We start from the raw sequence: 12,695 nt of genomic DNA, 5'->3' as shown, positions 1-12,695 counted from the left end.
CGTGGCTCTTGCTCCTGGCGGCAAAATCGGGGGTCGGCTTCCTCCAGAATCTGCAGAACAGGGGGACAAATTCAGCTAGAAGATTAGGAGCCTTAAAAGAAACCAGGAACCAGAATAGATTCCCAGCAGCTGGACATCCTTTCCCAGATGCTACAAGATACAGGTAACTGCTGTTTAAATCAGGTTTGGTGTGGCCTTTCCTGAAGGAAGAGGAACAGAGCCAGCTCTCCATTACCTTCCGGCCTGAGGTTCTACAGCCGGCCGCTCCCTACAGGCCTTTGGGGAGACCTCCTGCGTTACGTGTGGGCAGGAACCAAGAGGAAGCTGCTAAGAGCTCTGGAGAGACCCTCCTCCGCACGAGAGGACAAGAACAGGACAGTGTGGCGCATGGGACTTCTGCTCATGATTTTCTTTTCTCCCCGTCACCATCCCTGCCTCCTTGCCCTGGTACTTCTTAGGCTTAAAAAAATATGCCATTTAAGGTGAAGAAATTAGTTATCTCAGTATAAATCTTCATAGGAGAAGGGTTACCTAGTCTCTTTGAAGAGAAACTCCCAAGAGAAGGTAGAAAAATAGAATGGGAAAGTTATGATAGAAATAAGAAGGAACTAAGAAAAAAAACTGTCGAAGTTTAATTGAAAAAGTTAATACCAGTGAATGATCTTAATCTGCAAAGAAGTAAACAACTATACAACTTCTTTCCTACTGGGTCAATTCCACTTAAATATTGGCAGGACAGGAAAACCCTACTACACAATATTAAACTAGTTCAACAAAGAGAAGAACTAAAGGGGAACCAAGGTTATAGAAAAATTCAAACCACCACCCCAGAATCAAAAATTGGGTAGCCTGAACACTACCAGTACAGCCAAGCGATGCACTAAATATTTGCTGAGCACCTGCTGTATGTCAGCCATTATTATTCTAGATGCTAGAGACAGAGGAGTAAGCAAAATAGAAAAGATCCTCTCTTTTATACTTTACATTTTTTGGGGGGAGATAGACAACAGACCAGCAAACACAAAAATGTTCTCAGAAAATTACAAGTACTAAAAAGAAAAACAGGCCAATGAGATGCTGGGGATGCTGGGATGGCTGGGTAGCTCTTCTCAGGATGTGACATTTGAGCTGAGTCCAGCCATGGAAAGATGCAGCTAGCACAGTAGGCAGTGGACTAGCTGGTACAAAGACCCCGAGAGGGGAATGAACTTCAAATGAAAAACTGAAAACCAAGGCCCGTGTGCCTGGCACACAGTGAGCATGGAGGAAAGAGAACCCTAGGAAATGGAGTCGGAGTGCCATCAGGAGCCTGGTCAGAGAGCCTCGTAGGCCAAAAAGAGTTCAGATTTTGTCCAAGCACAATGACAGGCATTGGGAGGGATTTATACAGCGGAGTAATGTGAACTCTAGAATTTTGTTTCAACTTTAGTACTAAAAGAAGATGTAGTGTCCTTGACTGTGTGGTATATTTTTATGTCGCCAACTTGTAATAAGTTATATCTTCCAAGTTCAGATTAAAGCTGCAGCTACTACATTACATGGATAGGATCCATTACGTGGATAGTATACTATGAAAACATATACTTCTGGTATACCCTTTTATGGACCAACTTAAATTCCACCTTCATTTTATTATTTTACTTCCAGTTGTCTCTTGCCTTAATCTCTTCACCTTAAAAAAAAAAGTACTAAATGTATGCATTTATCAGCTACCTAAAATCCTTCTGGTCGGTTTTAAATTTCAATTTCAATGCAGGTCAGGCAAGATAGACTCTCTCATATTATTGAGTCTCTTTCTAGAGTTTGCCATCCAGTGCTAAAATAGTCACTGAGGATTCAGTGACTTTATCTTCAGACCAAGGTGGGAATTTCATACTTTCCCCAGTGGACATTTTACAAGTTCACAAAATTAGAGATAAAATTTTTCTAACAGTAAACATGAAAAAAGAAAGCTTTATGATATAATTTCTTGAGCTCCTGCCATGGTCAGGAGAGCGCCTCGTGCTCTGTGAGGTTTTCACTTGGGCTCGGCCAGGTTCAGCTCCCCCTCTGCCAGCGGGTCCACACACAATCCTGAAGGACTCATTTCCCTGGCTCCCTGCAGGGAAGACTTAGAATCACTGGCCCTGAAACGCCGAATGTCTGTCAGCAAAACACCTTTTCAGACTTAGTGAGATATGTAATTATGTTCCGTATGACACACTCCATAGTGTGTGAGAAATGTGGCTCTCAAGTATTTACTCTGCTAGACAGCTGGGTCAGGCTGCCTCACAAAGAAAGCGGAATTTGCCAGGTCCCTGGGCAGTTTCCAGGGCGGCAAGTTCCATTTGTTCCTTTCTTTTCTTCCCACTCTAGCTCACCCTTTAGAAAAAAGTACAAGTTACCCCAAGGACACGTTGGGACTGATTTAATTTAAAAAAGATGCTCCACAGAGGCTCTCTTCTAAGTTAACATTTCAAGCAATCTAGAATGTTTTAAAGGGCGCGGTGCCTAAGCGGGGATGCCAAGCCTCCAAACCACCAAACCCTGGTCTTCAGTGACCGAGAGAGAAGGAAACGCTTTACCATTGTCCCTGTTGGCCGTGGATCTCAGCTTGGGCATTCCAGCCTGGAACAGTCCCCCCAAACCGGGTGGTCCACCCCCTCCAAAGCTTCCGCCACCACCACCGCTGCCACCGCCGCCACCTCCGCTGCCACCTCCTCCGCCAAATCCGCCGCCTCCGCCAAAGCCACCGCCGCCACCAGCTCCGGCTCCTTTAGGTTCTGCAGAGGAAGAAAACACGATCTCTACACAGATCTGGAAGCACTGCCAGTCTCCTTCACCAGTCCTGGACCAAGCACACAGAAACAACAAAACCTGGGCCTGTGGTAGACAACTGGAATCTGATTAAAAAGCAGGATTGTAAGGATTTACCCCACCCTCAGCAGAAAAGGAGGGGTTCCTTCCACTCCTGGGCAGTCACAGGCCCGGTGAAAGAATGGACGCTAGGTGTGTCTGGCCCCAGGCCTCCCATTTGGCTAGCTGCCATATGAATTAATATCTATTTGGCAAATAAAAGGATCTTCAAATAAATAAAGTCTCAAGGGAGGGGGAGATGCAATAAAAAGGTGAGAAAAAAGGAAATTGTAAAAATAAAAAGAATAAAAAATATTTCATAATTTCACTACTTGGAAATACCTAGTGTTTTGGCATATTTCCCCCCACCCCTTCCCCCTGCCAGTATCTTTTCATTTTTATTATTTTTTTCTTAAAATTAAGACCAACATTCACTGGACAGTTTTTAGCCTGCTTTTTTTGCTTAACACTTTATTGTTAGCATTTCCCATAACATTAAATACTCTTTAAAAAGAAGAATTTAAAGGACTGCACTGTGTTTTAGAACATGATGATTGTATTGTAGTTTATTTAACTATTTACTTACTTGAGGGTCTTTTAGGTTGATTTCAATTTTTTAGTATCATTAAGCCCAACGGTAGGCTTTCACATTTAAAAATTCTTTGCAATTTGAGACAGTGCAAATATTTTATTTTGTATTTATTTTCAAAAAATAATGAAAGCTTTTGAAATGGGCAAATGAAGAAGAAAAAGATTATTAAGTCTAGCCTTCTGTGTTATTTCCCATTGTCTTTGAGCTATTTTACAACTCTAAACTGTAGAAAAATAATACAAATAATATTAGTCCATAGAAATGCAAATTGGTGTGTTCAGTGGAAGGCAACTGATATTGATCCATTTTTCACCTATTTGTAAATTAATTTCAGCACCCATCTGCCTATCTCCTTTGAACTGATACCATCATATTGATAACATCACCTCTTATTACTTAACAAGCAAAATAAAATTGTCTCTTATTTATGACCTGGTCAGTGTGACTCAGTGGCTGAGCATCAACCTATGGACCAGAAGGTCATGGTTTGATTCCTGGTTGGGGCACATGCCTGGGTTGCGGGCTCAATCCCCAATGGGGGGCGTGCAGGAGGCAGCCAATTAAGGATTCTCTCTCATCATTGATATTTCTCTGTCTCTCTCCCTCTCCCTCCCTCTCTGAAATTAATTAAAAAAATAATTTATGCATGTATGTTTTATGAGGTTAAGCATTGTTTAAAGTTCTACTCTAAAAAACCGTGGTGAGTCTTTGATGAGTATTATATGAGATTTACAAAATAATCCGGGAAACCGGATAGAAACATGGTTTATTTTCTGTGTCTACTGATTTATCCAGTAAAGTTTTGTAATTTTCTTTTTCTTTTTTTTTTTTGGTGTCCTTGACCGGAATCGAACCTGGGACCCTTCAGTCTGCAGGCTGATGCTCTATCCATTGAGCCAAATTGGTGAGGACTGTAATTTTCTTGATATGAGTCACACAGGCTTCTTGTTAGGGTTACTTCAAATACATTTTTGTTTGTTAAAATTATATAAAAATTGTTTTTCCTACTAACATTTGTGATTGGTCATGATTGGCATCATGAATTTCATTTGATATCTATAAACAACTTTGTTCTTTTCAAATTAAAATGTACCCAAAAATTATCTTGGATTTTCTAGTAGACAAATGGTTTGCAAATAATAAAGGTTTTCCCCCTTCTTTTCTAACAGTTGTGTATCTTATCTTATTTCTGTTTTATATAAGTAATAACTTTGATGACTGAACTTCCATAAAAATGTAAATTATTAATGTTGCTAAAGGAAAACATTTTGATTTTAATGAGAATGCCTCTAATGTTTCAAAGTTATATGGTTTTTCTTAATTGATATGATGCATTTATAGATTTTCTAACATTAAAAATGAGGTAAGCCCTGATGTTGATGAATTATTCTTTTACTACACATATTGAATTAGATTTTTTGTTGTGTGTTTTTTCCATTAGTACCCACTCATCTATGATCATAAGTGGTCCATCTCTAATAGTGTTTCTTACTCTTGGAACAACTGACATTTTGGTCTGGTAATTCTTTCTTGTGGATGGTTGTCTTGTTCTCTGTAGAACATTTACAGCATCCCTGACCTATACCCACTAGATGTCAGTAGGAACTCCTCCCTCACCAAGTTGTGACAACTAAAAATGCCTCCAGACATTGCCACAGGTCCACTGGAACACTAATATATAGTTTCCTTTTTGCTTATATGCTACCTTTGTCAAATTGTGATATTAGGATCATGCCAGTCTCATTACACCTATCAGAGGGCTTTCATCTCTTCCTGTATTTGGGAGTGGATAATTTATACAGCATTGAATTAGCTATCACTTAAAATCTGAAATAATTTATTGATAAAAATCATCTGGCTCTAAAGTTTTTTAGAGGGAAAATAATTGATAATGCTTTCAACTTTTTCCTTGCTCACTGAGGTTTCATGAGTAAGTTTTAGTAAATTTATGTTTTTCTTAGAACATAAATTTAAGATTTCTAAATGATTTAGCATATAACTTCATCATAGCATCCTTGATTTAAAAAAAATCTGCTTTGAATCTCTTAACACATTTCATACCGCTCAGGAGTTTTCTCGTGTTTCATGCGCCATCTGTTAAGGACCGCTCACGAGTGTTCTCGTTTTTCACGCCCATGGAAAAAGGAGCGAATCTAGATACTTACATAAATTTTGTTTGGTCCCTCTTCATAGAGGAAAATGTTTTACATAGTACCATACGTTAAAAGAGTACTAGGAACTTTAATTGTTTAATTGTTTTTGTAAATAAAAATGTTATAATTATTGAAAAACAACACCTAAAGTGCATTATGATGATTTAAATAACGTGCAGTTTGCCCAAAAACGTGTGGTCCCTGGAGTATGTCTTAGAGATTTCTATGCGGTACGCAATGTGTTAATTATCTGTTTCCTGAGTTCTAGTTTTATTCATTTGAGTTTTCTTCTTTATGGAATAGTTTTAGCATGTTTTTGTTGGCTCTGTAGCAATAATATTGTCAATCTATATATATAAAAGCCTAAGCAACTGTTACGACCGGACAACCAGCCAGTAGCTATGATGCTCACTGACCACCAGGGGGCAGATGCTCAATGCAGGAGCTGCCCCCTGGTGGTCAGTACTCTCCCACAGCCAACCTCCTGCGGTCCCCCCCCACAGCCAGCCCCGATTGGGACTGGACGAGATGGCCCCTATCAGCCAGGAGGGACCCGACTGTGCACTAATTCATGCACTGGGACTCTAGTAATATTAATAATGCCCTTGTCATTCAAATATTATTCATTAATGAATGATATAATTTGGAATATTACATTTACATAGGACACCTTTAAATGGTATTAAACATTCAAAGAGATCAATACACTATCAGATACCATCCATGAGTGTATCTTTCCGTAGAGAAGCTAAAGCAGTTGAAGATAGCTAACTGGCACAGGTCACTTTGTTAGTAATTAAACTGCAGGACTTTAAGAGTTATAATATGCATAACTATGATAACATTTTGATATAGAGCCCAGGGAGGTTTCACCTGCAAAAAAATTCAAAACCATAGATGGACTTTGTCACTTGCAAAGAGCTTGTGACAATAGTCTTGGTGGCCAAGCAATTGCATGGATAACAAGGGCATGCATTGGGCTGTATTTTGTGTCCAACAAGCAAAGTGAGCAGCTGGGAGGAAGAACTAACATTTATTTCCATTTAATGGGAGGATAAGTGGAGTTTATAGAATATAATGAGTTTTCACTAGTGGATTAAGGACTAGGTCCTAGAACAGCCGTGGGCAAACTACGGCCTGCGGGCCGGATCTGGCCCGTTTGAAATGAATAAAACTAAAAAAAAAAGACCGTACCCTTTTATGTAATGATGTTTACTTTGAATTTATATTAGTTCACACAAACACTCCATCCATGCTTTTGTTCCGGCCCTCCAGTCCAGTTTAAGAACCCATTGTGGCCCTCGAGTCAAAAAGTTTGCCCACCCCTGTCCTAGAATGTCCAGTCTCCTTCAACATCTGGGGAACTCACATCCACCTCTCTGGAGCCTAGCCTCCCACTCATGGTGGAGAGAACCATTGGGCTCTGTTTGGCCCCATACCAGGCATCATGACTTGATGGTTGTTGGACCAAGGCTCCCCTTATATAAGTGACTGTGCTGGGATTCCCCTTGGGGGAATCTTGTAACATGGATCAGGAGAACTAAGGGATTGATTATACATTAACCACATCAGTTTTGATCTGGAGGTAAAACTGTATCAAGAGTCAAAGACCTCACAGTTCCTTTTTGGGGTTATGGTGCATTCTTATTTGCACCATCTTGCTGGGTAATAGAACAACATTCAAAAGCCTTTGTCTTGGCTTTCCTCTTTGCCATTTACCTCCTACACTAGTGGTCTCATCTAATTCTTCTCCTTCTCTTATTAGGCACCTTTCTTAGAAATTCTTCCTAAGCCCTTCTTATCCTTCACTTGGCTAAAATCCTGCATCATTATTTACTTGTCTATTTTCTATTGAGTCCAAATGGGCTCTGTGGTCTAGTATGAATTCAGGAGACATCTGGCTGGCAGTGGAAACATGTAGGAATGTGAAGAGATAGTCACAAGGCCTGATTAGTAACTATCCTAGGTTCTAGTCATGTATAATTTTGCATTTTGTTGTAAATGTTAATAAGCAGCCCTGTGTGGTGGGTACTTGTTTGTGTATACACACCCTGCCTTGTTCCAGAAAATATCTCAGGCTTACAATGGGTATATAAGCAAAGTTGTGATCTCATTTCCTCTTTCTCCAAGCTCCTAACATCATATCTTACCCTTGAGTTTCACATTGCAGGCAACAAAACACTTTTACAGCATTGTCTCATTTATGTTCACAATGAACTTGCGAAGGTAGTAGGCTTGGAGCTGGTAAGTGATGGATGTGCCAGGACTTGAACCCGTATCCTTTGATTCCAAGGATAGGGTTCTTTCCCTGTTTCATCCTGCCTTTTGATCTGTGGAGCAAAGAGTTAATTTCCAGAAAGTGTTTGAATAATTCAGAGAATCGCTGCTGTGTGTGTCTTAAACAAAGAATTATTATACTGGCTTCCTGCAGCAGTAGAGCGAACCCAAGCCGAAGCCGTGGCCTACAATGAGTGACACAGTCCCTTATTCTGCTCGCTTTGCAGCTGTTGTTAACCAAAAAAAATTTTTTTGGTGGGAAGGGTAGGGTGGAGTGTTACGCCATAAACCACTTCTCTCTATGGAAAGGAACTTCCTTCACTTACTGTCCAGTATCGGTGCGCTTCTGTCATTGGTGACCGTCTTCTTAAGTTTCTTCCCTTTGCTGATGTCGGAGAGCAGAGCATTCCTCCCAGCCAGCTCTGACCTATTCAAGGCAGGCTTTTCTGTATTGGCCTGAAAGGAAACCATGCAAACTCGTATTCATCTCTTGAATTAAAATCAAGTGCTACAACCCTCAGTGGAGACAGCTAGCGTGTTGGGAGCTTGGGATTGAGGCTGCTGGCAATAGGTTGTAAATTCTCCACAAGTTTTAGACCCGGTGCCATTCTTTTTATGACCCAGACATTTGGGAGCAGATGCAGAAATCAATGACATTTATTTTTAATGCAGGTAGAGTCAGTTCCCGATAGAAGTCTCTGAAAATTCAGACCACTGTCTGGCCGTGACCGGCAATGCCCGGGTTGATGGCTAGAAATGAGAAGGGAACTTGAATCTGGAAGATTCTACAGGATGCTACAAGGCTTCATTCTCTAGAATGTGTCTGAAGAAGAGCTTCTCTTTCGTATCTTTTGGAACTAACTGGTACAAGGAGAAAACTGCTCCTAGCAGAACAGGTCACTTGTATTATTTTTTAAGCCACCAAAGTTTGAGAAAAACAATTCCTTCTGTTTACATTGCCAAAGTTTTTTCCCCCCTTCTTTTTAAGAGACTTGAGGTATAATTTGCATATAGTAACAGCACCCTTTAAATGTAGAGTCCTGTGAGTTTTGACAAACATATACAATCACCTTGCTTGTAGCCACCACCACAAGCAAAGTGTGTAACATTTCCATTAACTCAAAACTCCCTATGTCCCTTTGGCCTAAGGTGTTTCTTTGAAAGCTTAGCTCACAGAGATTGCAGAGTCGACAAAAGTGCTGCTATAAAATATTTGAGTATTTCCTATTCTTTCAGAATTCCTGGGAGAGATCCTTACTATGAAGTTGGGCTCTTGTTTATCCAGGATTATTGTAGGGAGTGGGGACTCTAAGAGCCCAGCATACGAACTTGGAAGTTGGCATGTGCCTGTGTCTATCACACTTGGAAACTGGTTTGGTCTGGCCTGGTCCTAGGGAGAGGCCATCTGGTAGACCTGGGAGTCCCTCTCGGCTGGCCCAGCCCTTCAGGAAGGATCTGATCTTGGAGGTGCCAGTGAGGGCCATGGCAGGTAAACCTGGGAGGTTTAGCTTGATGCTAAACCATTGGTACCTAGTTATTTATTACAGAGGCAGTCAGAGGCCGAGGGGGAGCTAAGAAAAACCCTCAAGTTGGCTACATAGAATCTCTGTGTGTTAAGCTGCAAGGATCTTGACATTGTTCATGACAATAACATCACTTTGACTATGGGTCAGGCACTGTTTCAGCACTTCGTGTGTATTAATTCATTTAGTCCTCAGAAAGGGAGTCAGTAGGTCTACTTTAGAGACAAGGAAACTTGGCGCAGGCAGGTTAGATCATTCGCTGCGGTCACCCAGCCGGTAAGAGCAGGAGCCAGGATCAAACCCTGGCAGTCTGGCTGCAGAGCCTTCCCTAGAATCTGCTGGAAGGATAAATGTGGGTCTAAAATGTCCCTTCCCCGAATTGGGGAGCTGCTGTTAAAGGGCACAGACTTGCATCTGGAAGATGAAGTTCTGGAGATCTAATGCCCAGGACAGTAATTACAGTCAACAATGCTGCATTATAATCAGGCTAACAGGCAAGATTTTAAATGTGCTCACCACAAAGAAGAAAAGATAATTATGTGATGTGATGGAGGTGTTAGCTAAAGCGACAGAGCTAATTATAATATATAAATGTGTCAAACCAACATGTATGGCATAAACTTATACAACATTATGTGTCAAATATATATCAATTGAAAAAATTAATAAAGTTTCCCAAATTTCAGTCATTTTGGTACAGCCTTCATGATTTTGGTCATCTTCTCATGCTACCTGTCATTTATTTTATATTTCTATTAAGTCTATTCACTATGTAATTTACTACTTTTCAGTGAGCATTTTATTTTAAAGTAACTCCCTATTAAACTCTGGGTGTTCTAGTTATAATTTTTTAGAGCACGTATTAAGATAAACACATGAACATTGAAATAAAACAAAAATTAAAGTATATACTACCCAGCAGTGGTATAAAACCTACATTTTGGGGGGAAATATAAACTAATCCTGTGATATTAGATCAGAGCTTTTCAAACTTATCTAAGTAAAAGACCAATTTTTAAGAAAAAACTTACAATCTATCATGGACTGATATTTTTGTAAAATAACAGTAACTTAGTAAAAAAAAAAAGGCACAAAAATGCAATCTTAAAAACAACAGGCAGTTCAGCCGGTGTGGCTCAGGAGTTGAGCATCAATCCAAGAGTTGAGCTCAATCACACCAAGAGTTCGCCAGTTCAGTTCCCAGTCAGGGTTCACTCCCCAGGAGGGAGCCCACTGATGTTTCTCTTTCAGCGATGTTTCTATCTCTCTCTCCTTCTCCCTTTCTCTCTCAAATCAGTACAAACATATTTAAAACAACAGGCAAAACACTTTCAAGTTGCTGTGTTTCTATGTGCTTACTCTCAATTTCTGTGCTTATCTCCTTGGGGGCTCTAACTAGCAGTTGGAGGACCACAGCTCAAATAGCAATGAGCTAATTAATGGTCTGTTCTTCCAACCAGGTTCCAACCTTAGATGGTCTATAGCAGCGGTTCTCAACCTGTGGGTCGAGACCCCTTTGGGTGTCGAACAACCCTTTCACATGGGTCGCCTAAAACCATCGGAAAACACATATATAATTACATATTGTTTTTGTGATTAATCACTATGCTTTAATTATGTTCAATTTGTAACAATGAAATTGGGGGTTACCACAACATGAGGAACTGTATTAAAGGGTCGTGGCATTAGGAAGGTTGAGAACCACTGTTCTATAGAAATGTGCCCATAGAAGCCTGGGCAAAGGACTTTTCATCTTTGAGCCTCAGTTTTCCCCACATGAAAAATGAAGGGCCCGTCCTTGGGAGCATTTAAGCAATGCCGGCTTCCTAAACTGGCGGAGACCTTTGTGATGGCATGGCTGGGAGCCTCTGTATCACCCCGGGAAAGGCTGTGGGCTTCCTGGAAGAGGATGGGTCTATCAAGGATCAGGATGAGCCCAGGGAAGAAATTCCTTTGCATTTAGATGTCTAAATGCAAGAATAGATTTAAAGAGGGGTGTGGGTGTATGAGGAGATCTTGGGGTAATGGGAGTGGGGGATAGTTGTCAAAAACACAGAGTGGGCAAATGGCAGAGAAAAAGAAAAGAGTGGGTCTGGAAGACACTGGAATGGATGCGTTTTCAGATAGAGACCTGGGCTTCTGGACTGTCCTGCCCAGAAGTTGGGCCCATTTGAATGGAAACAGGGCAGAACTGCCCTTGCAAACCTACCTGTCTTGGGTCAGTGCATGGGAACGAATGAACAGGACACTTCCCTCACTGGACATGGCAGAGGACACCCAACTGCCCCATGGCCCACACGTGCACTGTGCACGGCAGGAGACATCAGACAACCCACCCTGGTTCTGGCTCACACCAGCACCTGGAAAGCTCCCCATATCATATTTAAGCCAGAATGCAAAAACATTGAAAACAAACACATGGGTGCCAGAGTCAGCTTCAGTCGGTGGCTTCATGCATGAATAATGGAGGGCGAGGAACCACTCACCACAGCAAACGTGGGCGGCGGCGGGGGTGCTGGAGGGGGAGGGACGGGCATCTTGGACAGCTAAGCTTTCAACAGTCTTGCTGATTAGTCTGTAAAAACAAAACACAGTCCCGTATTAGACTTCTTAGTAATACTCTGTCCTATTCTTCCCTCTTTCCCACCAAAGTGCCTGCTATTCACACAGGCCACTTTCATAAGAGGTGGGATTGCCTTTGCCATATGCTAAGCTGTGACTGTTCTGGAAGGAGCCTACAGGGAGGTTTCTCAGCCTAAGTGCCTGAAGAGACTGGAAGCAAAATCCAGCACCTTGTGCTGCTCAATTCCACCACCCTGTGAAATTGAGTATTGCTCAAGTATTGCTGGGTGGCAAGCAGGTGGGGGAATGGCCCGTGCAGGGCCCCTGGGCCTGTGGCCTGGGTAGCTGGAAGGTGATGATATTGCTGGAAATGTGTCCCTGCAAAGTCTCATGAACAAGTGGCTTCTCTTCCTCACTCATTTCCATGACAAAATCCTTTCTTTCTCTCTTTCTTTCTCGTGTGTTCCTTCTTTCTCCCTCTTTTTCCTTCTTTCTTTCTTTCTTTCTAATTTCTTTTTTTTAATTTAAATTCTTTATGGTTTAAAGTATTACATAAGTCTCCTTTTTCCCCTATTGACCTCTCCCTGGCCACCCCCACCCCCCAGCACATGCCCTCACTCTCCCTCCCCCTGTCTGTGTCCATTGGTTATGCTCCTATGCATGCATACAAGTCCTTTGGTTGATCTCTTACCCCCTCACCCCTGCCTTCCCTCATAGGTTGGACAGTCTGTTTGATGCTTCTGTGGCTCTGGT

General features: G+C 41.5%; 1 protein-coding gene across 1 annotated transcript in view; it reads right to left on the bottom strand.

Annotated features, from left to right (window-relative positions):
- Window positions 1-12,695, bottom strand: part of WIPF1 (WAS/WASL interacting protein family member 1) — a 33,613-nt gene that overhangs the window by 9,015 nt on the left and 11,903 nt on the right. The window contains exons 2-5 of the mRNA XM_015561824.1: window positions 11,867-11,955; window positions 8,184-8,313; window positions 2,565-2,762; window positions 7-50 (exon numbers count right to left, since the gene is read on the bottom strand). Of these exons, the coding sequence (XP_015417310.1) occupies window positions 7-50; window positions 2,565-2,762; window positions 8,184-8,313; window positions 11,867-11,917 (423 nt within the window). The 5' untranslated portion in view covers window positions 11,918-11,955. The remainder of the gene's footprint in view (window positions 1-6; window positions 51-2,564; window positions 2,763-8,183; window positions 8,314-11,866; window positions 11,956-12,695) is intronic.

The sequence above is a fragment of the Myotis davidii genome, unplaced genomic scaffold (genome assembly GCF_000327345.1).
Source record: "Myotis davidii unplaced genomic scaffold, ASM32734v1 scaffold370, whole genome shotgun sequence".
NCBI classification, from domain to species: domain Eukaryota; kingdom Metazoa; phylum Chordata; class Mammalia; order Chiroptera; family Vespertilionidae; genus Myotis; species Myotis davidii.
This window is presented reverse-complemented; position numbering and strand designations above follow the sequence as displayed.